We start from the raw sequence: 26,193 nt of genomic DNA, 5'->3' as shown, positions 1-26,193 counted from the left end.
GATGCCCAGCATGGCCCTTCATGAGGTAGCTGCTGAGCACACAAGGCCATCTTCCCAAGGATGCAAGCAGCCTTCTTGAACCTTGCGAGGTCTCCTGGACTATGTCACAAAGGGCCTGGCCAGGTGCACTTTCTCAGTGACAGGAGCAAGACGGTGAAAGTCAGCTGGGAACAGTGAACCGCAGGATGAGGACAGCTCCAGCTGGACCTTCGTACTTGAGTGCTTGTCTGGGCTGAGGTGGCTGCAGCTTTGCACTATGGAGATGGGGCAGCTGGAGTTTTGCGAAAGACTAGGCTTGGTGTGCCCCATCATCACCACCAGATGGCAAGATGTATTGGGGGCAGCAGGGGTGACAGAATGTGGAGCTACGCTCACACCAGGCCATGGCACCCATTTACTTACCTGCCAGCTTGCTTCTAAGCTGCCTAGGACTCGCATGTTCATGCCGGCTTCACCTTTGACTTTGCTTGTTGGAAGCTGGCAGAAAGTTACAACAAGTTGCTTACTTAATGACCTGCAATTTTCACTTAATGATCACATCAGGGACTGCCAGGATTGAAACAGTAAGCAATGTGGCCATGTGATGCTGCATTTTACAACTGCATTGCTTAGTGACAAAAATTTGATCCCAATTACCAGGATACCATACAATATTTAACTATAATATCAAAATTTCAAGTCCCAGAAACCCCTGCATGTATGAGCAATGATAATATTGGAAGCAGCAATTCTGGAAGGCCACAAGTTCTTCAAAAACTGTTTGTAAACAGAAGCGAGGCTTAGTTTACTCGTTTGGTTTGGTTTATTGGTTTGACACTATAATAACTTGAATTCACATATATGTAAGCTATTAAGTGATAACAACATAAAACAGATTTTACACAAACTGCTACTCATATTAGCTATGTGAAGCTACATCAAAAGCACAATCCTAGGATGAAACCAATCTCAAGATGTACGCTCCAATTCTAGGCAGGAAACTTTGAAGCATGTCCAATTATATGTTAGTAATTGGTCTAAGATTAGAGCTGAAGTACAAACATAAAAAAGTAAAACTATTTACAATGTATGGTTCAAATGTTGCTTTTGCTTATACTGAAGATGTATGAAAAAGTACTAAATTCAATTGCAAGCAAGAGCCCAGAAAAATAATACTGGTCAGAAGAGCAAGAGTTGACTTCCTATTAAAATAGGACAGAAAAACAATGACTCAAAAAAAACACAAGATTTATTAAAAGCTGGCTATCGCTTTTCCTACTCACTACCTAAATATACCAACAAAAAGCATTTCCACTTTTTAAAAAAAACCACACAATTTTGATAAATAGTCTCAAAAATGAAATGAAATAATGCAAGTCCCTTGAACAACAATATCAGTTGGACTTATATTAGAATGTGGAATGTTGCAGGTAAAAATAGTAACTGTTTATATTTAACTGAATGTGAACCTTGAAAAGTTTAATGGGGATGACATTCTCTGTGGTCTTCAATTGCTGAAACGGCTGTCAGTACCTCAAGATTGAATCTGCAGAGAAATGATGAATATCATCCCATTTTTGAGCAAAGATCTGACAATGTATATTTTGCCATAACATTAAACACATCACAGAATTAAACTTCTATTTCACTAAGATCTATGTAGTATAGCATTCCCAATTTTACTGTATTGAGATTAGCAACAAAAATAAAACATTTCTCCTTAAATTGGCATGCCTTTCCCCCCTTTCGTTTAAGCCTCTTTTTTTTGTTTCTGGTCTTCAGCCATTTTCTCCATATGTTTCTGTAACACAGAAGAGACTTGAATCAAAATGTGTTAAGTAACAAGACATGTTTAACTGTAATGCCTGACTCAGCAAAATTACATCTGAAGTAACTTATGTAGATATATATACTTAACATGACCAAGGCTTAACACTGTGATTTATTTCAATTTAGATTGAACTGAGTTTAAATATTGTACTCATAACCGTTGTGAACAATTCTGTCTTTTTGGCATAGACTTTCACTAAATGCAATACAAAGCAAACAAGGTGGCATTAGATCTCTCATTTGACTTTTTCTTTTAAACATGTAGGTATGAATTGTATTGTTGGATGTATTGCTCGTCTTTTAGATCATATTGCTTTGCCATTTCAGTGAGTGTTCTAGCAGTAAAATTCTCCAGATTTCTCATTCCTGGAAAAGTAATTTTTCTACATTCCTAGATCTTATCTATTAAAAAACAAATTAATCTCAAAAAGTGTGTGAAACAGAAAAGGGCACCTTGATAAATTTTGCCTCACCTTCAACTTTTGATAATGTGCAAGGCTGCTGCAATGAACTTTTTTCGCAGAATCTTCGTTAGTATAGAACAAGGAACACAATTTGCAGTAAAATCCAGTTCTGGGGACAACATAGGTCACACCTAGATATAGGGCACAAATAAAGAAGTTGCGAATTCGACAGAGTATTTGGAATGTCAAGATCACAGAATCATAGGGCTGGAAGGAGACAGCTGTGATAATGCATTTTTACTGAACAGAGTAATTTACAATCTGAATGTAAATCAATGACCTTTTAAAAGCTAAATCTACAGATCTAAATATTTTTATTTATGGTAAGCCATTCTATTAGACTTTAAAAGGTCTCAAAATTATTTACATATATTACCAATTGATATTCAAGCATCTATTGGCTTGAAGATAAAGTATCCAGCATTTTTTGCTTGAGTGTAGGTGGGTGCACAGTATATATTATCCAAAAGAAAATCATTCTTACCAACTGGAACGTTTGGCTGATATGGTCCAATTCTATACTCATCGTGAACAGTCTTAGTTTCTTGCATGGTAGTGTTATCTTTTTCATCTGTCATTGTGCTGGTTGTCCCTTCAGATGATTCCAACTTTAAGTTCTCTGTTTTAGTGCCATTTTCAAATGTCTCATCTTCCTGCTCCATTTCTTCTGTTTTTACAGTTTTTGTTTCAGCTGAATTGTCCTCAGTTTTTGCAGCCGATTTCATTAGGCCAGCTTTATATTGTTTCTGGTGTTCTGCATCTTCCTCATCACCAACTTCATCGAGAGTGACAAAGCCTTTCATGCTTCTTGGAAAACTACCTGCATGTCGCTGTTGAAACAACATATTCCTCCTTTTAAAACCAATGTAAATCATAGTATCATTTGCACAAAAAAAGAGAAAAGAACCCACAAAAAGTAACAAGAAAACAAAATGGCATCATACGTAAAAGGCCCTTTGAAACAATGTAAGTTTTAACATTTTCTGGAAAACCATCAATGAAGGAAAAACAGCCTGATCTCCATCCATTAATATCATTTCTTCCATAGAAAGGCGTCACCTTCTTACTTCACCATGCCCACCTCCAAAATTATTTTAGAAAGTGAGATTTTTAGTAGTTTTTCTAATCAGTCAGACTTACTTTGATTGAAATAGATAGTTCTTAAAATATTTAGGTATCAAATTATAAACAAGGCAATTGAAGATGCAAATACAGGTAGTCCTTGACTTACAACTGTACTTTTAATGACTGTTCAAAGTTACGTGACTTATGACCATTTTTCACACTTATGACCATTTTTCATACTTATGACCATTGCAGCATCCTCATGGTCACGTGACCAAGACTTAGATGCTTGACAACTGGTTCATATTTATTACGGCTGCAGTGTCCCCAGATTACCTTTTGCAACCCTCTGACAAGCAAATATCAATGGGGAAGCTGGATTCACTTAACAAGGTTATTAATTTAACTGCAATGATTCACTTAACAACTGTGGCAAGAAAAGTCGTAAAATGGGGCAAAATTCAGTTAACAAATGTCTCACTTCGCAACATACATTTTGGACTTAATTATGGTCCTTTGAGGACTACCTGTACAAGGATTTAAAACTGTACCTACAAATAAATTGATAAACTCATGCCAGAAGGGAAAATATTTTTGGGTCAATCCTTTCTTGGCATGAAATTTTCATGTAAATTTTTTTTACTCTCATATAGAAAGCATTCAAGGTTTATAATTGTCTCAAAAGTTGTTTTTTTTTTTGCTTAACCTCAGTTCCAAGAACAACCGTTTTGCAAAAATTGTATCAATTTACCCCTTTTTCAGATGCTGCTGATACTCAAATTCTTTATGTACCATGTTTACTGAACTACTTTAAAGTTCAGGGGAAGCCACCAGAATATAAACTGAGAGCAAACCCCACTCCTTACTAGCACTGATGATGTTACCTAGTTTGGGTAATGAAATGTCTGCAAGAAAAAAACCAATCTCAGCACCAAGGACCCCTCCTTTCAACCCTGAGTTACAAATATTCTCCTTTATTGATAAGTCCATTCTGTCATGCAATAATAGCAACATCCAATGCAGATTTACAGTCAATTGCCAAGGAAGCAAATTGTATGCATACAATTCAAAACCTCTTTCCCAAATTCTGATTTAAACATTCTGACTTGTAAAAAACACAATAAGAAAACTATTCTTGGTTAAAACGCACTATTTTTTTCCTTTTAGTAATGTTACCTTTTTGAGTTTTTTTGCAGTTGAAGTAGCTGCAGTATTGTCTTCAGATTTTGCAGCATCATCTTCAGCTGCCTCCTTTTCTTCAGTAGCTGTGTCGGCCAAGTTAGCAACATCCGTCTCATCTGCTGCTGAGCTGCCACTCTCCAGTAATGCTGCTGCTTCCTCATCATCTACTAGCAATTCATCTTCAGATTCAAGCAGTAAATTTGATTCCTCTTGATCTCCTTGTCCACCATCTTTTGCATCTAACCCCTCTGTCTCCTCTCTCTCATCTTCTTTGCCTTCAGTACTGTTGTTTTCACCTTTCTCAGTATCATCCATCTTACATTTCTTTTCACTTCCAGAGTCTTTGCTATCTGGAGAGATTCCTCTTTTTCTATATTATAAGGAAAACAACATGTATTATCGAGGACATTTTGTATTTTTAAGCAAATTAATTAACTGAAAGATTTTTACCTTGGTTTATCTTTCTTCAACAATTCCATTCCTTTGTTAGGAATCTGAAACAATATTTCAAATTAAGATGTGGAAACAAAACTTTAGGGATTGCAATAGTACAAATATGATCCACGGTACATAGAAAACCCAGGTGTTTCATTATATTATCTCCAGCAAATCTGAATTAATCTTGTTATAGTTCTTACAGCCACCTAATCAGGATCCGCAAGCTACTAACATAGGCTTTTCCTGTGGAAGGATGGAAGGGATTAGTCTCTTGTCAAGATTTAGAAAGTGGAATTGGGGGGGGGGGGGGAATTTCTGCTCTCATGTTGTGTTTCCAAACCTGAACACAAGTCTCTCATTCAACTTCAAATATTAGTAATAGCCTATCATATTCCTATTTCACTATGCACATTAAACAGCTATGTATATCAAACTTTGTATTTACTGAACTCATCTTGAACCCAAACTTATGCTAACTTAAGTACTTACTCGTAATATTAATCTCTTGTATTTTTCAGATAAATCAACTTTCACACATCTGCCCTGGAACCAAAGGGCTTTGTTGGAACAATGTTCCATCATAGCAACAGCATCTTCTCTGGTCTCCATTTCTATAAAAGCCTATAGAAAAAAATATATGCAAGTGTTCAATTCACATTTTTTTAATGACTGATTTTTTGAGGAAACAAAGCTAGGTAACTTTTTATCATAAATCAAATATAATACCTTGTAGTAAAGATAAAGCAGATGGATACAAAATTAATTCTGGTGGACAGGTTAGATTTTCATATGCACATGAAGCATGTCAGGGATGAAAAGCTAATTACAACAATGAAAAGAGGGCAACACATGCTCAACCACTACATACAAGGTTTTTAAAATTCTGTATTTCTACTGAAAGAACTCTACCCATGTTACTATAATTATTATATTAGTAATGTTACTTATTCTTACAGTCCTATAGAATTACCTGACTCTTCATTCTCATCAATATATAATTCTTTATTTTTCCATAGGGCTCAGCTAATTTAAGTACAGCATTGTCAGAATAGCCTGAATGAGGCAAATTACTGAGATGGATCACACGACCAAGCTGTTGCTTTGGAGGCTCAAATTTCTGATCAGACTTTCCTTCTGGTTCCTGAAGAGTTTAAAACATCAATATACAATATTGAATGTTAAGTCTTAACATCAGAAGAGAGATAATAAAATAAAAAAATTAAACATTAGAAATGAGAAATTGAAGTTTACCTTTATTCTTTTATATTTTTGTGATAAATGGACTCTTACAGGTTTGCCAAAAACCAGGGCTGGTGCTGTTGAATAATATTCTACTGCAGCTTGTGCATCTTCAGTGGTAGCCATTTCAATAAATGCCTAAAATAAAACAAAGATAACTTATGGGGTTTTTTTCTCAAAAAAGATGAGTAAGAATAAAAATCAAGAAATAACTATCAATATTGTTATTTTGCTGCTATAAATATACATTAAGTCTTGGTCTCCAACGCAACACAACTGAACACAATCTTCAACCACTGCCATCCAGGTGCAGGCAAGTGTCCTTGATTCCCTGAAGGAAGAATGTTGTTATGGCTAAAATTCTACCGCTCCAAACAAACCCCCCTCCCAAATTCCCAGGCTAACATATGTGGCAGTGAAAAAAGGAAAAAAATGGCTTCCAAAATTGACAATATGCTTCCTTCTCTTAGTTACATATGTTCCTGTCAAACCCTGTATTTCAATTAATTTATATACTGCTTAAGAAACTGATGGCTGTCACTGTTAAAATATTCTATCATATAAAAGGACTAATACTTACTTCATTAATTTTGTTCAGTATGAGATGATTTGTGATTATTCCAAATGGTTTAACAAGCTGTAGTAGCTGATATCTCAAGTTTTTCCCTCTTTGAAAGTCCATGATATGCACAACTCTACTTGTCTCCTGTTAATTGCCAGCAGTAATAACCAACACATTCAGTAAAATGAACACAGAAATGAACTTTCTAATCTTAGTTCAAAAGCAAATTTTAAGCAATTTCATAACAAGCAAGTCAATAAAAACAATGGAACAAAAATGCACAATTACATCCTGCCTTACACTGAAATACACACCACTCACAAATGTTACTCAGTTTAAAAGTATATCCTCATAAACCAGCTTTGCAAATGCATACCTTATTAGTAACTACCAGTACATGGGCACAGGATGAGACACAGGATGAGGATACCAATTCAACCTTGCCCACAAGAGCAGATACATGCAGCTAGGGCAGTTTGTTATCTAGGCAAATTAGACTGGAGTTTCACATGATGCCTTCCATCGAACATGGTATTGGTAGCACTTGACTTTACAGCCATTAGTACTGGTTCTTGTACTTATGACTATCAATGTTCCTGCAGTGATGTGACAATTTAGATGCTTGCCAACCAGCTCACATTTATTACAGCTGCAGGGCCCTGTGGGCATGTAATTGTGATTTGGGATCTTACCAGCTGGCTTCAGCCAAACAAAATCAATGGAAAATAGATTTCTTTAATGTAATTCTCTTAATGACTGCAATAAAAGGACCATAAAATTAGATCCAGTCATGTGATGACTCTCTTAACAACTGCATCACAAAGTTCTAGTCTAGTCTTCTAGTTGTAGATTGAGGACGATCTGTAGTTTCATGTGATAACTTAAACTTGTAAACATATGGCTTGAAAAGGTATATATAATCTAGATAGTGGATAACCTCTTTCATAAAAAGTAGATACTTATTTCAAGTAAAAGAAATTTTTGAACAAAAACCTTAAATGGAAATATACATTAATTTTTCAGAGAACTGAATACTAACCACTCTGCCTTTTTGCATGTGTCTAGGTCCTTGCATGTTTCCATTTCCAGCTATCAATATAGTGTAAGAGAAAAATATAGTTAATTAGAAAAGAGTGTTGACTTTGTGGCATATGATAATGCAGAACTTTAAACAGCTTGACTTAGAATATATCTGAAATTTTAGCATATCAAAGAAATATAACTCAAAGTAATATCCACCCAATCACACTTCAATTCCATATAGTATTTATGTAATATGATCAAACAGTACTACTGCAAATGTCAGGTAACGTTATTAGTAGGCATACTGAACATCCATTTGACATTCATAGTCAGGTTTTTTAATTTAAAAAGTTCTACTATTGACGATTTGACTTCACTGCATGATTACATCCTGATATATAGTCCTGTCAGAAATTGATTTTACTTATTACCTCTTGATCCAACAGGTGGCCCTCCCAGGTGGAATGGAGGTGGAGGTGGCCCCAAAATTCCTGGGGCTGGATTTGTTGACTGCAACATAAAGGGATCACCCCTAAGAGACACAAACGAGATTTTTTGTTTTGGAAAATATATAATCTTTCACAAGCTCCAATTCAGCTTTGTGTATATAAGTTATAAGAAATCAGATATATGAAAATAAACAGTAATCCATCAATAACTTTATTTCCATCGTTTGATATCTGCAGATATTTATTAATATGACTTAACAGTAGCAACACAGATGTCAGATAATAGTGCTATCAAACATTTTTTTGAACCTCAGATACTTCCAATATGTCCCTAGAACTAGAAATATAAGAAATAGACTTAAAGTTCAAATAGCTTATCAATGTAGGATTCTAAACTATACTAACTGCTTTCACACTTTAAATTTGTATGAAAACATCATAATTTACAGTCTCTAATGTGACACTGGACAAACTTAATCAGAAAAAATTTCAAGGTGGTGCACATTAGGAAAGCATGAATTCTTTTAATGCAAAATATAAACTTTACTTAAATCAGTCAATGTCTAATGCGATTTTTAGACATTGGGACAAATGAGTTTATGTGTTTATGTTTAAGTTCCTCAGTCCTAAGGGCAATCAGACTGAATTAACCCATTGCTTGGACTCTCCAAGCGGTGCACAGGAAAAATGCAACTGATAGATAATTTGGAAATGTTTTTCCCCTTTGATATCTCTTGTGCCATTTTATTTAAATGGGAGAAAGCAAGCTTTACTTACAATCCATGTCCAGAGTCGTTATCGGGGTTCCATTCAGGGTATCTTTAAAAAAAGAAGTAGTCAGACTAATCAATCTCCGGAATGTAACTGTTGGGGCTAGAAATACCATGCATTGTATTTTGTATCTGAGGCCCAAGATTTTAAATGTATAAGTAAGCATAAATTGATCATTACCGTTTCAGAGCCAACACCAATGTTCTCAGTAATTTAAAAATACTGGATTCTGAATTAACAATGCAATGCGATTTTTCTAAAGACATTTATAAATATTACGTTAAATTCCAGATTCTACTACATGCATATTGAAAGCTTCCATACATTTTAATTTACAGATTCATAAAGTTTTATTTATATCAACAGCAGTTTTTAGGTTGAAACAAAATATGAAGATTTATTGAATCAGTGGAGACTGATAGTGAAACGGAAGTCATAATACTGTGGTTATGCAATTCAGCAGATTTGCAAAGGTTCAGGATTGAACAGTTAAACATATCAAAAGTATGTGGTCAAAAAAGACCCCATTAAATATAAAAAATAGTAACTTTTGAATCTGTGTACAAGCAAGCATTTTTTAAAAAGTCTATCATAATACAATCCAATATTATATTAAGTTTTAAAATAAATGCTTCATTTTCAAGCAAAATAGTACAATTATGAAAAAAGTTATGTTTACATTTCAAGGAGAAGTTGACAACGACGACTGTGACTTGCTCCATTGATATGTTGATTCCACTCCTGCAGAAGTGCAAAGTTGTGATGATCAGAAACAGCATTTCTAGAATATTATGTAAACACGTACAGGTTTTGCCTTTAGACTCATGCTATCATCAAAAAGCTACAGAAACTGACATTCAAACAAAAATCTATTTTGAGTTTCGTGTACTCCACAGTAATTTATCATGAAACAATTTAAATTTAAGTGTTTCCAAGAGATGAAACATGCATTTTATGTACCTTTTGTTTATATTTCAATTTCAAATTATTTCAAGCTATTCAACTGGGCCTAGTGCAAAATACTTCTGCCTTATGTAAAATACAACATCAAAGCATTACTAGTTCTGCATCATCTGTAGCTTGCCATGTAATATTTTATCTTGGTTGTGAGAGGATTTCTGAAGAGGTGTTTGTATGGGGTATTCAAGACAATACAGTAGCTAGAGATATTGGTAAACATTTTCTTATTGCATTAGAAAAATGTTTTCCATCGCTAAGCTATCGCTGAGTACACAATAGCTTGTAAGTTTAATATTCTAAGTTTTGTAGAAGAAAAAAATATTAAGTCAAATTCTAAATGTATATTTATGTACAGCTCTACTAATCACATCCAGCAACCTTCAATGAAATAGAACAATCCGCACCTCAAAATAATTGGGGGCAAAAAAGAGAAAACAGATTCTGTTTGAGCCTGCTTTTTAAATCGTAATTTACCAAAAGCAGCAGTCATCTAAAAGTCAACCTTTCATGATAATGGCCAATGCACACATCGTCCCAGTCAAGGGACCCAGGATAGGACAAAGACCTTAGTTACATCCCTAAAGTTCAATTATTGGTTTTAATATTAAGAATATTAAACACTAGCTGTTATTCGCAATTAGCTCTAGCTTGTTTTCTAAATTTCTTTTAACACCTACATAAAATCAATTCACTTTACAATTTTTCTTCATATTACTGGCTCAAAAAATTAATGTCAGCATAAAAGAAAAAAATAAAACCAAATAGACCCATTCCACCTTACCTTCACAGAACAACTATTTTTATTAGTTTTCAATGTTGTCCTTACGATTGCAAAGCTACTGTTTTAAAGTAAATTACTGAGCGCTTCCACAAGCTCAGAACTGGGACCAACTGCAGAATTATAATCCAGAGAATCTCAACCTTATTTTAATTTAAAATTGTTTTAGCCAAATGACAAGCCATGAGATATATCAGATCTACAGGCTAAATCCTGAACTAGAAAAAGCATGTCAGAAGCTGCCAGTGGCAAACTTCCTCCTTACTGTTAACCAAGAAAACTACACGGCTGCATTCATGTAGTCAGAAATAAAGTTAAGACTCAAAGTTTCCTCTACCTTTTGAAAGAAGGTGCTCTTCCTAATAGTACCAGTTCCAACTCACAAGTCATAGAACCCCAAGTTTTAAAGCCTGAGGGATCCTTGGTGCTCTCTGAGCACTAGTACTAGCACTGGCGATTTTACCAAGTCTGGGTAATGAAAAGCCTGCAAGAAAACAACCAAGCTCATAGAGCACCAAGGATCCCTCATTTCAAACCTGAACTACCAATAATTCTCTTTTATTAGTTTTAAAGCCTCTTTTATAGCTCTAAAGTAACTGTTATGAATTACACTTACCTTGACTGACTCAAAATATTCAGTATATTAAGTGGAGCTGAATGAATGATTTTAGAACCAAATATTATTATTATTATTTTATTGTCAAACTATATTACTATGGTTAAAATGGAATCTAGTATTATGCATCAGAAATTATCTTTCAATAAAGTCTTTGCTGGGCTGCTCTAATATTTTTGGATCAAATACATTGAGCCAATAGGTGGGATGTTTCCAAAATCAAATCTTCTAAAATTTTGAACAGATTAATCAGTTTCTTGTTTCTAATCATATTTTTTACAGGGCAAAGGTATTACCTCTAGAATCCTTAAAACATCAGAACAGAAAGGAAAATTGATATGGCTAGACTAGAAATGCTTGCGAGGTATCCAAGCACAGTAAATATACAATTTAAAAATATTGTCATTAAACCAACGCAAAGATGGGATTACCTGGTTAAGATTACAAGAAACATATTTTTAATCAGCCTTCCCACTCGTTTTGAAATTCATTAGTAGTCAGGAAAGGTTGTCCTTGATAATGGGGAAATATCAATATGCCTTTGATTTTTTTTCTTAATAAAAATATTAGTAAAACCTCAAATTACAGTAAACAACACCGTCAAGATAATAGATTTTATATAATACTTTCAATAATTTATTATGTTCCTTGTACAGCCTGTTCAATCTGAAACTGCACTAGAAATATTTAAGGACAAAAAAAGGAGACTAGATTTTTTTTCCTTTCAATTGCATGTGAATTCTATGGTTTTTTTTAAAGCTGTTTACAGAATCACCTTTTTTCAGCGGGGTCTTTTTTCTTACAAGCTATAATGACATCTTTCAATTAAGATGTTTGTTTTAATTAAAACTGTAAATTTTTTAAACTTCAGCCAAAAATTAATAGTTGAAAATTCTGAACATATCAGTCAGCATACTTAATATTCCAAATAAAGTGACATTTTAATAAACTGAAGAAAGCAAGAGGTTCTATTTAGAGCAATACAACGGGATTTAAGTGCAGGAGACAACTATATAATCACCACTATTACGAACTGTCTTATTGCTAGTGTTTTATATAACTGATTTTTAGAAACCTGAATTTGAGATTGACCTCAATGGTATTTATGCATGCACACGCCCCTCATGGTATTTCCTTATGGGATAAGCAACACTATGTAAAGCACATAAAAATGAGTAAGATCCCAAGTGTGTCACAACAGACTGCATACACATTTGGTTGGGATGATGTGCATCCTGCTTCATGGGATACAGCCAATAATGCACTGACTTGCAAGGCCGTGTGTAGATCAGAGATTTTGCCTTGCACAGAACAATATTGTTTAAGTAAAATGGCCTTTGAACTGTGGGCCAAAATGTGTGAAACTGATCAGTCTGCATCAGCAGAGAAAGCTACATCTGGCACAAGTACAATTAAGGTTGGTAACGACTTCTTTATATTACTAAAACATAATGTGATCACAGAGGTTTGCAAAGATATTGTATTAAGGTAAGAAAAAAAGTTTCAGATATAGAAGAGTCAAGTGGAGAACTTTCAGATGAACAGACAATATTTCGTTTTTCACTAGTCTGAAAACGATTTTGCATACACCAAGGTATTTTTTTTTGAAGAGGAAGGACAACAGTGAAGAAAGTGTTAGTAATACCCAAGGAAATCATTTTAAGCACACAATGTGCACTCTTACCTGGATTTCTGACAATATGCTTTGAAAAGGAAAAAATGTAACAACAGTAATAATATTCATCTTTAGTTTCCCATTGGCAAACTAACAGAGAACCCATTTGTAAAACAATTAGGAAATATGAATAAGCCACACTTGTTTGGTTTCAGACCTACAATATAAGAACGATGTTTGATCAAAACTTTTTAAAAGATCTATTCTAAACAGAAACTGCCAATAAGAACATGATATACTGTACAGCAGTAATCTGTTTACCTTTCTAAAAAGGGATAGATGCAATATGTGTAATAAAAAGTGAGCCTAAAGTATATAAGAAGGTTGTGAAAAGGAAGGAAAAAATGAGAAGTTTCAGCCATAGCATGAAAATAGTTTTTAAAGTGAATTTTAAAAAGAATGAATTAGTTTAAAAATGCTATCACCCTACAAATTTGGTCCAGGACCCTCCATTAAAGTATTTTCTCAGGCTATGGACAAGAAGAAAAAAACTGAATGTGCAAGGACAGTATCTTAATCAGAGCCAATTAGCAATCAAGATAGATGGGAAGAAATGTTGAATCTAGCCTCTGAATAACTGCAAAACAAAATGAAAAGCTACCCCAAACCAAGTAGAGAGATTATGTAGATGCAAAATATAAGTAGACTAGATGGGCTGAATTTAAGTAATATAGGTGAAACAATATATTAAAAGTCCTGGTTTCATGATTTGCTAATGATGCCCCGAAACTAAGTGGCTTTGTCACTTAAAATTCTTTTGAGACCTTTGCAAAAGTATTTAGAACACAGAAATTGAGGCAAAGAAACAAGCAATAGGGACTACAAAGTAAAGAAAAACAAGCATCTGATACTGAACTCACCTTATTAGAATGAACAGGCATATCACAGATAGAGCACAGATGGGGATAGCCCTTCGGTAAGAATCCATGGAAGTCTTCAATATTGCTATCTGGTGGAGCACCTCTTTTTTTCTCAAAGAGAGATCTCTCAGGGACACGACTCAGTCTGTCATACTCACTGTCAAATTTACGATATTTATGCGAAGCTTCGCCATAATAAGAGTCATCCCTACACCTTTCTCCATCTCTTAATCTGTCATCTTCATAATCCATTCTGTCATAATATACAGATTCTTGAGAACGACTTCCATGATCATAATCAACCACTCGGTTGAGACTAGAACCACCATCGTCAAAGCTATCTCTTCTAAAATGCCTTTTCTCGTCCCAATCCTCCCTAGGAACTCTGTATGGTGCTTCCCGTGCAGCTGATCTGCCATCTCTACCATAACTCAGTGAAGAACCTTCTTCAGCTCTCCTTCTTTTAAGTTGCAGAAGTATTTGAGGCAAGTTTTCAGGAGTGATCTTGTCCTCAGGATAACGACTCAGTTCATCTAAGTCTCTAGTAGACAGACCAAGGCTGGCCAGAATATTAGTGGCCTGCTCTGCATCTCCACGGTGCTGAGAAGACAGAGAGAGTGGGCCTCTACTTCCAATGTTAAATATAGACTGTAAGGCATGGGAAGATGCACTAGCAGAAGACAGTGCACTATGAGATCCTTGTTGATTCAATGAAGAACTCATTCCAAGATTCATTAAGCTAGCAAGGCGTGCAGTACCCTGGTTCATCCTTCCAAGAGATGCTGGCACATTTAAAGATTGGGTAGCAGCAGCAAGAAGGCCTATTCCTGCAGAGAGGTCACGCCCATGACCTTGGGAATCCCTATTTAGAGATGCCTGGTGGAATGACTTGGACATTGCTGAACTATAAGCTTGTCTATTATGAATCAAACTTTAGAGATGTCTGAAAAGAAAGCTCACTCTAGAAAGCTAGGCAAACGTCACTTCAATAAGTTTACGCCAAGAAAGGGATCAATAATGATCGTAGATCTTCTTCAAGCTGAGAAACACCAAACAAGTCTGTAGAAAAACAAGCAGTTTTAGTCATAAAATCCTTTATGCAGATGCAGTTTTAAAATGTATGCATCATGTTGATCTAAAGACAATTTGTAAGATCTTGCATGGATTTCCCTATGTAATCTCAAAAATTGGATCATTAATCTTCTGATAAGAAATTGAATCCCCCACCCCCCAATAAGCACCAAATTTTGCCAGTAAATCTACTTATTTTCAAGCATTCATATTTAAATTGCAGGGTGCATACATCTTAACTGCTTTAGATTCCAGGAAAAAAGACCACAGTATACCAGCTATGGAACCAAGAAAAATAATTCACATTTGTTAAAAACTATGACTTATAACATAGGTGAAAGATGAAACATTAATAGCTGAGTACTTAATGAACCTTAATGAGACCAAGTAATTTTTGTTCAAAATTTGAGTAACTGATTTGAGACTTTTGAAAGAATATTAGGCTTTGGGAGCTCCAAAGACAGTCTCAAACATAAACTAATAAGTCTATGCTACATAAACTCAAATCAGGCCCAAACTTCACTGACACCTGATTGTGAGACCGAAGTTTTGTTTGAAGAAGAGAAATTCTCTGCACTATTATATGCATTGTTATCTTCTAGAACTCCATAATACATAGCTAGTACTTTGCATTTAGTAGGCTTTTATTTATGCTGTTGTTCCTATACCAACAGTAAGTATCAAAAAGCCCATTTGTTTCAGCAATGGCTTTTGAAGAAGAGTTCATGAGAATTTTCTAAACTATCTCAAAATGCTAATTTTATGAAATCCCCAAAACAATTGCGGCCTCATTGTACTTCAAACACTTTTGAAAATCTCACTCAACTCTAAAATTGTAAAACCCATTCTTGCTACAGAACAAATAGTCTGAGGAAAGGCCAGAAACAGAGTGGAGGAGAATGACATTTCAAGTGAACATATTTTGCAATTATTCTCTCATTTAGCAAGAAAAGAATACATTAAGCAAATACTTATAAAGTGTACAAAACATTTACCAAGTTTTATTGGTAAGTGAATAGATATTTAATGTAACTAACAAATTTTGATAGTAACACCTACTGTAGCAAGTTGCTAAGTCATATAAATACGGACAATTATATGACATGCAAAGAAGTATTACATGAACTACTTAAAAATATAGCATTAAAATGCTGCTGAAAGCAATTGTTTATTGTTGGATAAAACAGATGCGGGGTACAATAGGTATCTATTGTAAAAAGATGTTTTACTAATACCCAGTTATTTTCTGTTGAGGTAAATGGATGTGGGGAGTAAATTGAAAAGTACCAAACAACTGTAATACAGAAGAATAGTCAAAATATTGCAAGCAGAGAGCAGATGTTGATGGACATAGAAAAGAAGGAATGGACAAATGTCAAATATAATCTATGACACTTGACTGAACATAAGAATTCCTAAACAAAAAAAAGTTTTAACCAGACTGTGTACAATGTTGGAATCGCATACTAAGAAATATTGACCACAGTTTAGGAATAAGAATTATTTAAAATATTTTTCAAATATTTTAAAGTTTAACCACTTGCTTAGGGCAAATAAATTGCTTCCAGATTAACAGGTGCCAAAACCCTAGCAGATGAGTCTAGCCTTTTTAAAGACCAGTAGAAAGCCTGGTGATCTTTTTCCAGTGTATGTATGGACTACGTAGCTAGAAACTTCCTAGCAGTAGGAAGCACCTACAATGTAAAGGTTAATGGAACTCTTTAATAGTTATTTGAATTAATTTTTCTGACTCCATCTGACATCTTGTCACTGACAAAGATAATAAGTAGCATTAATTGATCCGAGTTCCTAATTCTTAGTTAAAGAGGAGATTGGTGATGAGAAAAGCCTCTATACAGATATTTCCAGTAGTCTGCTAGTGCAACATTTCCTAAGCAGAGTTTGACATTAGAAAAGCAGGTGCTACGATGTAGCATAAGAAAGTTGACTCAAATTAAGACCTAACAGGTACAGTGAACTGCTAAACTTTTGCATTGGGCAATACTCTAATTTCAATTGTTTTTCTTGTTGTTTTGGATTAAAAGGGCATAGTAATCAAGAAAGGTATCTATTTTTATTAATTTTGTTTCTTTTTTAGTAGTGATCAAAAGTTAAGTACAAATTTAAACTATCGATGGTAAGAGAATACAGGGATGAAATCTTTAAACACAAAAGCATGGTATAAGCAATTTCTCGTTGAAAAATTGGTTTCAGTTTGACTCAATGATCATCTTTTTAGAAAAGACCTTTACTATTTGTGTGTTTCAAGAGAAAGTATCTTTTGAATTGATTTTTTAAAAAATCCATCAATTTTATAAGGTTGATTATATTACTTAAAACACACATATAACTACACCTCTGATTTTAGTCAATTTTTGAAGGATTTGGACAACTGTCAGATCCAGGAGCATCTGAAGAGTACCTCCTGACAGAGTTGGGCTGCCCAGCAGATGGTTTCACTGCATAGCCTGGTTTCCACACAAGCTGCAACTGCCCAGGCTTATATGAAATCGATGTAAACCTACAAAGAAAAAAGGAGATATCAGAGAAGTTTTAAAAATGGAATACTCAAAGGGGATACCCCAATAAGTTGGTGAGGGAGAAAAATGACAATAGCAACATTCCCCAAATCGGGATAATTTTACTTCCCTGTGGTTCAACTGTTTTTATTTGTCATCTTTTATTATGATTATAGGGTGAAACAGTATGAGGAATTGGAAAAAAGTAGAATATGTAAAGTAATCAGTCTCCATAAAAGGTTGTAAGAATTATGCTGACTTAAGTCTTAAAATATGATGAGGCATATAAAGAAACTAAAAGTCAATATGCCAAGTTTAAGAATTATTTTACCATTGCCAATTAAGACTCAGAATATTTTCCATTTTGCCTCAAGTAGAAACCGGAGTGAAAATAGAGAAATAGGATTTTCTACCTATAAGATATAGCCCTGTATATTATTACATATTTCTAAAGGCCTATTTAGAAACAAACAAAACTGTATTACTGGCCTTTTACGAGGGCCGTGGATAAAAAGTCAGCACAGAAAATGGAAAGAAATTATTTTTCTGTGAGCAGAAGTTATTCCACTCATGTAAGTGGGAGAGGCAATTATTATCTCTCTAACTCCCTAGAGTTCCCCCAACCTAGCACAACATGAGGCATAATGGGTAACAGTAAAGAAAGTTTCATAATATACAGAGAGGGTCAGTCATGTAATGTTGAACTTCAACCAAAGATTTGAGAACCGATTTGCAAACAGGCAGGGGCCTGTCAAAGAAGAATAATTTATGGAAATATGGGAACATTCAATTATTGAAGAATAGCCTACTTGATTTAAACAATAAAAATGATATTGCTTAGTATAGAAATGTATGTGTACTGCATTCAAGATTTTGTTTAGTGTTGCTTACATCAAGGCATAAAATCAGACAAATAGTTACTTCAGTTTCGAAAGAAATTCCCTATTCCAATGGTTCTCAATCTTTTCTTCATCACGGATCCCCTTTAAATACCTTTTGTGGCCATAGACCACCAAGACTTAACTCAAGATTTAAATCACAATATTTCTTTAGGCCTTTGCAGATCCCTTATGATGACATCACAGCCCCCCAGGGGTCTGCAGACTAGATTGAAAACCACTGCCTTATTTAAGTCAAGCATATAAAACTATATCCAAAGAGAAGTTAGCAGGAAAAGTAATAGTGCTATTAAATTCAGTTGTGCAATGTGAATGGAAAACACTTTGCATTCTACCGCTACAGATGCTTTAGAGCCAAGATTGGCATGGATATAGCAGTATAATAATCCCTATTGGATTTCCATACTCATTCCAGGATTTCAGATACACACCTATCTATCTATAAGCTTTTTATATAACCTATAAGGTAGTCCTCAATTTACCCTAATTGGGATTGGAATCACAGTTGCTGAGTGAAGCAATTACGGTATTACGCCACTGCTTCACTTAATCACCACAATCCCTGCACTTCCAGTTATGGTTGTTAAGTATACAGTTAAGTGAAAGAGCTGCCTGTGGAGGATTTCAGCCACCCCCCCCCCCAACAAAACATAAGAGGGAAGTCCTCTTGGCAAGTATTGGCAGTTTCCAACCTTCCCTGCCAGTTTCCCCATTGACTTTCTTGGGAAGTTGGTAGAGAAGATTGCAAATGGCAATCATATGATCTCAGAGCACTCAGCAACTGGTTTAATGAGAGCCAGTTTGGTCTAGTGGTTAATGCTTAGACCCAGTTTGGTCTAGTGTAAGGCATTGGGCGATCTCAAGAGTGAGTTCAAATCCCGCCTTCACCATGAAAGTCAGCTGGGTGACCATAGGCCAGTCACTCTCTCTGCCCAATTCACTTCACAGGGTTGCTTGTGTGGAAAATAGGGGGAGGAAGGAAGATGTATTTGCTGTATATTTGCTGCGTTGAATTATTTGTAAAAAAAAAATAAGTCCCACGGCAAGATGGGCAACAAATAAATTTAGCAAATAAACAAAACTGGTTGTAAGTGAAAACAAGCTGCCAATAAGTGTGCCAAACACCCAGATCATTATCACAGAACCGTGAGTGTGCACACATAATGTTTTGCAATGGGAAGGAAGTAAAGCACCCTTTCTGAGGTCATAGTAATTTTGGGCCATCATTGAACAGTCATAAGTGAAGGCCTACCTATAACATATTTAATTCAACAATTTTTAAATTCTGGAATTCCAGAAATAGCTCAAATAGTTATAGATCATTTAAAATGAAATAAGATAGCATTTAGATATTAGGTATTATATAATATAAAAGAAGCAATTACAATTGTACAATAAACTTTTCTTTGAAAAGAACTGATATTCTCTTGAATAGCGATTCTTAGAAGAAAACGAGCAAAAATGAGCTTGTGTTCCAAGGAACACAAATAAATAATCTTCATGGAGCTGCATATCCACTATCTCATATGTCTTAAAGCACCTTTTTAGATTCAGTTCCAAACCACTGTACAGCCCTACAATGTATGCAAATCTCTTTAGCAGAGGTGACCTCTGGAACGGAATGCATGCACAAAGCAGTCACTGAGATACAAGCTTCATGAAATAACATTGATAATCTAAATACAAGCACCAAAGGGTGTTTTTTCTTCAAAAATCCTTCTCAGAGTAATTGGCAGTAAAAGCTTTATATTGGATGAACCATTCAATAGCAACAAATTGTATACTGGCCTTCCTATGCCAGCCTCCGTGTCATGTCATGTCAAAGACCAGAGCCCTTTGTTAGCAACTTGAAATGGAGAAGTGAGAATCCAAGTTCTCCAAACTAAATGAAACAACTTTCAGATATAAACTACAAGATAATGCCTCAGCTACAAAGCACATCATATATGACAGAAGAGGAAACAAATCCAAAAAGATGTAAGAATTTAAAAGGACTATAAAAATTGAAATTAGAAGAGAAAGCTAGTGTTTGCACAAATGAGAATAGAAAGGGGCATAAACTTACAAAAGCAAACAAAAAGATACCCCCTATTTAACACCCCTTTGATGATCATATGGGGAAACACACAATGATCAGCAATAAGAATATTTTCAAAAATATTCGATAAACCATTACTTATGTGTTAAAAAGGAATAAGGAAATTAAGGGAAAATCACTTGCATTGTTGTGTTTGCAGTGAATATGCAAAGAGTCATGCTGAACTGAACTTTTAAATAGGACTAAACTGTAACTGATGAATTAAAACTAACCACTGAATCCAAACATCTACCTCGTTCTTAGAAAAACATATAACTTATTCCCCAACTTGCTACCTGTACTCAACAACTAGAGAATGTGCATTTTTTCAAATTTTAACAATGGATCCAGGGGAAGTATGAGAAGGTACAAGTAGTTACAGATCAGTTAAAATTACATAGCCCAGATGTTAGTGATGAAATATTAAAGAAACATCAAGAATATACTGCAGAAAGAGCTTCAATAAAATGGGGCTTCTCTAATAGGTCATTTTTCAAGCTTTAAATTTTTGTAAGGAATGTAAATGCAGCTTAATCATTGACTTATGATGGAAATTCTGGCCCAATTATGATCATAAGTTGTTATAATTGTAAGCTGAGTCAATCAACTTTACAGTAGTAAACATTTTTACAGCAGTCATTAAACAAATAACCATGATTAAGCAAAAACACAGTCATTAAGCAAGTCCAGCTTCCCCAAAGGAGTTTTTGCTGGAAATTGGCAAAGGTTGGAAAATTGCAATCATATGACACAGTGATGAACTAGTCATAAATATGAATGTTGCCAAGCGCTCCAGTTGTAATCACATGCCCAAGAGTAATGGTTGTAAGCATGAATACAAGGTTGTAAGTCATTACAAGGCCATATAACTTTGAACTGTGATTAAAATAAAAGGTCATAAGTTGAAGACTGCCTTTGATCATGATTCAAGAAACCTATGTCATTACTTCTTTAAAACTCTTTCAAAGTAGCTTATAAAAATTCATGGTGAAATATTTTATCACATCCTTCCACTATCTGATAACTGGTTAAAGATAAGGAAATAGAGTAGAATTAAAGAGATACTTTTCACAAAGGAAAGAAACTGGATTTCCTTAATATGTAACTTACTTCTATGATGGAATTGGGCATAAGTGAGTCAGATTTCCCGATTATTCAAGAAAAAAGATAGAAGGGATTGAGAAAAGCAGCAAAATAAACTGTGTAAAGTTGGTGAATAGGCTTTAAAATGGGAACTGCAATTTAATATAAATGTAAAGGATTCCACATTGGAAGAAGAAATCAGAACTCTAAGTATAATTTAATAGGATCTGAACGAATAATGACTAATCAAGAAAAATATGAGTTGTGGTAGATGTAGCATGCTCACAAAACTTCGTTATGTAGCTAATATAAAATAATGAATTTCATCCTCCAGAACTTTAGAAAGTAGAGTGACATCAGTCATAATATAAAAATTGTCTTAGATAAATCTAACAATGGTCATGAAACTCTTGGAGTATTGGTTAATTCCCATAATCAGGCTAACCCATAACCTAGATATGTGTATTAAAAACCATTCTTTACAACTTAGCACAAAGCATAAACCCAGCCACTGCAGAACTCTATTCCTTGATCTCAGAAAAATTACTATAAGCAGCAAAAAAGCTGATTGAAAGAGAGCAATTCCATTACAAGAAGCAATTATAGAAATTTGGACCATTAAGTATTACTGTACTTCCTTTCTCATTTCCTTAGAATTGAGTCATCCCTTAAACTAAGTGCAAAAAACCTCAACAAATGGAAGGCTATAAGTGAGTATTGTAATATAGTACAGTACCTTGCAAACCACAAGTGCTAAAGAAAGACAGCTGAATAAATAGGCCATTGATTTCCTGCATCTGAGCTTCTAAGTTGCATCTAAGTAAGCATATGAAAAATGTTAAGACTAGACTGATTTGATCAATTATTTTGAGCATTTTTTCTAATTTTAATTTTAAAAAGCAGCCTTTATTAGACATGAGTATTAATTTAAACTGCTTTAAGAACTTTTAAGATCCAAGTGCAATATCTCAGGGTTCAGACTTGAGAAACTATTAAGAACATATTTTCCTTTGTCTAAACTTGTTTCTTATAACAGCTATGTTTCATAAAAGAGCTGTCTCCAAGGAATTAGAAAAATAGCTAGGCAATCCTGCACTAACATTCAATTCAAAGTATTTTAATTACTATATAGCTGTGATGGTGAACCTGCGGCACGTGTGCCAGAGGTGGCACGCAGAGCCCTCTCTGTGGGCATGTGTATGGCAGCCAGCTGCTCTTCCAGGTTCCCTTGCACGCACAAACATTTTTTTAAAAAAGGATACCAATTGTTTATGTCATTACACATAATTTCAGGAATGAACAAAACTGGAGAATAATTCTAAATATCCATCAACAGTGAATTATATTACCTCAAGGCTGCCAGTCTAGGGAGAAAAGTTGAGATAAGCCTACAATTACAGCAAAATAAGGAGTTTGCAAGCAAGGTAAAGACATTCATTATTCAATTCTAAGTTCATTAAACTATTCATAAATTTAATTCAGAAATGTTATAGATTAATGTGGCTATACTGAGAGAGACTTTGCCCCATTAATTTGGGGCAACATAAAGGTTTGTAGATATATTCCCAATTCAAATGTTCCATCTCTTATACTGTGACATGTGGTGAACAAAAAAAAAGTTGCAATCATATAAATTAACCATATCTGACAAACATTCTAATTCTATTCTTTAAACTTTTCACTTTTGCAGAATTTTATAGAAACTATCATGGAAAAAAATGCTTGTTACTAGTCTCAATACACCTCCAATATCAAATCCTGATGAAATGTAGGCTGCAATAGTATTTTTTGCTTTTGATGGAAGGGCCTTCAATATGAGGCTTGTAGAATTAGTACCATAACTCTGGAATCTTGAAAGAATGGGAACTCACCCTCCCTACAACCAAGGTTTAAGATTCAAGTTGTGTTTAAAAGCTTCAAACTCGCAGTTGTGTTTCATATACATAAATCATCACCCACAAAAGATACCGATCAAGAGCAACTTTCCACCTTAGCACGTGCGGAAGAAAGTTAGTTTTCTATTTAATTTTTTACAAAAACATTTCCATTTGCATTCAATTAGAAATCGATCGAATCCAACCCTCTCAAGTAGCAGAGGACAAATATTCGATTTATGGTCTTAAAATGGCGATCAGTAAACTTGGGTTCAAATTTTGCAGTTAGGATTGAAAAATATCATGCGCTACCCCCAGCGCCTATAGCTCAAAGGAGTAAAACACTATTAAATACTCAATGCATTTGGTAATCAGCATCCCTGAATGCAAACGAACTTTACTTCTGAGCAAACACACATAGATCTTATTTGATCGTCGGCAGAACGAAAAAAATTAAGGAACACTATCTTCACCCAGGTACATAAGATAAAGACACAAACCAGTTAACTACTCCTAAAGAGAAGGCGGCCTACGTAACAAAGAACAAAAAGGTCGTATAAACCTCGACTCAAAAACGCTTCTTTGGCTTCCGAGACCCGCACATGCGCACGACCACACCTCAGGCTTCGGCGCCGGGCCTATTTTTCTCACTGAGGGCGCGCACGACCACTTTCTGGCGGGCAGGACTTCTTTCTCTTCCCTCTACGCATGCGCACGAGCACGGTAGAGCAGCACGCACGCGCCCCTCCTCCCTTCCAAGCTGCCAACGGTTCAGGCCAAACGGCGCAGCAAAGGAAGCCTTCGCGGCCTAACAAGAATCGACACCACCCAGCTACACCACTCCTACCTCAGCAAGAAAAGGAGTCGTTCGCTTATTTTGCCATCGTTACCGCAAATAAAACCTGGGGGGGAAAAGGACCAAGAGGGGGAAAAAAAATCCCAAAACGAAGCTGCGTAGGTCTCAGTCCCACACCGCTCGCATTGGACCGCTAATCTAACCAACGCATGCGCCGTCTGGCCGCAGAACCTCGAATTTTGTGCGAATGGGGTTCTCGCGAGAGAACGCGCTCTTTCTGTTGCCCAGCCTCTATCGCGAGAAGCTGAGCTTTGATTCCCTTACCCCCACTTCAAGTCTTGTGCCCGCCCCCCCAATCTGGAGAGGAAGTTTACTGGCACTAAAACCATTTCCCTCTTTAAATTAGCATCGGGATAGGGTATGTGAATGCAATAAGCCTGCGTTTACAAAAATAAGCTAAACTTAAATATGACTGAAACTTAATGCCTGTGAAGATCCAACAATACATACTTCACTTATGTTCTAAGAATCCAGACAATTACCTTAATTTAATAAGCCATGTTGAACTCAACAAGGTTTATTAATTTAATAATTAATAATTATTAATACTTATATTGTATTAATTACTTAATACAAAACACGGGGTATGCATTTCCCCTTTGCCTGTAGAGCCTGTCATGATCTCTACATGACACCATAGGAATCTGGCAACAGCCATTAAAATATTAAAGGACATATTCTTGCACAGGAACAGGCATCTCAATCACAAAGCCCCCACAATTGTATAAAAACCCATCCACTCTCAACCCCAATTTGTCACCCACCCCGTTAACATGCTGCTGTCACTTTTGTTTCTGGCTACCAAATAAATGGAGACCTCCTTTCCAATTGCAGCCTGCCTTCCATTCATTTCTCCTGTGTCTTTCTCCTAGCTTGGAATAAGAACCCGAGCAGATTTTACTTTTGACACAGTAAAACATTTTCAAAAAAAGATTGCGCAGTCATTTATCTGGAATGCTATAAGGATTTCTGCCTTGGGCAGGGAGTTGGACTAGAAAACCTCCAAGATCCCTTCTAGCCCTATGATTCTATGAAATATATTAAAATAGAGTTAAGTGAATTTATCTGGGCAAACTATTCCCTTTCCCACAGAATACCCAGATACAAGCTAGCTAGACACGTTTTACAATAGAATATTGGAGAACCTAGCCCATGCATTTATAGAAGGTTTAGTGTGCGAGGTAAGATCAATTAATTGGTTACTTGAATAAACGATGGTTAGCCACAGAAAACTATGACGACCTAAATTAGGTTCAGATTGTTACATCATGCAATGCAGCTATGTTTCCATTTAATTTATTTCTGAGTTTTCTTGTTCAGCTATTTTGTTGCAATTTAAATAGCCTGGCATATCACTGTGGCTTGGTTCTTATAAAAAAAGAAGAAATTGTGCCAAATTACAGGTGAGTTCTGTAGCAGCATTTGCTAACATGTCATTGCAGAGAATCAGCAGTATTTCCACATCTCAATATCTTGTTTATTTTGACATTATAGTCTCCTGATTAATAAAATTAGATTCATATAGCCAGGTATCACCTACGTGTTCAGAGAAGCAGAATTTGGGGCTTGATTTGGAATTTTCTGAACAAGACCTGACTGCTGTCATAAAAGGGGTCAGAGTTCACCACCACTGACTAGGCTCCAAAGGTCAGCCTTTGTATGTGGCCAGTCACAAAAATCTCAGGGAAACAGGTGAAGAATCTTCCTACCATTCTCTACTTGTTCCCTGCTACTTCATATTGTTTTGCCTTTGTTCTCTCAAGACAAATAGGGGAAGGGAAGTGCCTGAAAACGAACCTTTGGTGCACTCATCATTTATACTTTCTATTGTAGGAAGTTATCACCCAGCCCTCTCCCAGAAAAATGAAATATCCTAGGAATATTGAAAAGGCAGAATATTATATTTTCCTGGATGTGAAAAAG

At 35.3% G+C, this 26,193-nt stretch overlaps 1 protein-coding gene across 4 annotated transcripts; it reads right to left on the bottom strand.

Annotated features, from left to right (window-relative positions):
- Positions 1 to 783: 783 nt before the first annotated feature.
- Positions 784 to 24,414, bottom strand: MATR3 (matrin 3). Of its 4 annotated transcripts, none has more exons than XM_081941597.1 (16): positions 24,262 to 24,414; positions 17,319 to 17,483; positions 13,892 to 14,950; positions 9,682 to 9,743; positions 9,009 to 9,050; positions 8,214 to 8,314; positions 7,799 to 7,848; positions 6,778 to 6,903; positions 6,210 to 6,335; positions 5,929 to 6,099; positions 5,448 to 5,579; positions 4,971 to 5,014; positions 4,515 to 4,890; positions 2,758 to 3,103; positions 2,283 to 2,404; positions 784 to 1,780 (listed from the first exon to the last, which is right to left on the bottom strand). In XM_081941597.1, the coding sequence occupies exons 3-16, from the start codon at positions 14,786 to 14,788 to the stop codon at positions 1,730 to 1,732; spliced, it is 2,646 nt and encodes an 881-aa protein (XP_081797723.1). In that variant the 5' UTR covers positions 14,789 to 14,950; positions 17,319 to 17,483; positions 24,262 to 24,414; the 3' UTR covers positions 784 to 1,729. The 4 variants fall into 4 exon arrangements, with proteins under 4 accessions (XP_081797723.1, XP_081797721.1, XP_081797722.1 ...); XM_081941595.1 differs by having other exon boundaries at positions 17,385 to 17,483; XM_081941596.1 differs by lacking the exon at positions 24,262 to 24,414 and adding an exon at positions 23,915 to 23,933 and having other exon boundaries at positions 17,385 to 17,483.
- Between the last annotated feature and the right edge of the window lie 1,779 nt (positions 24,415 to 26,193).

This window comes from Natrix helvetica (assembly GCF_964273705.1).
Source record: "Natrix helvetica genome assembly, chromosome: 2".
NCBI classification, from domain to species: Eukaryota; Metazoa; Chordata; class Lepidosauria; order Squamata; family Natricidae; genus Natrix; species Natrix helvetica.
Note: the sequence above shows the minus strand (reverse complement) of the source record. Positions and strands in the feature narration are given on the sequence as shown.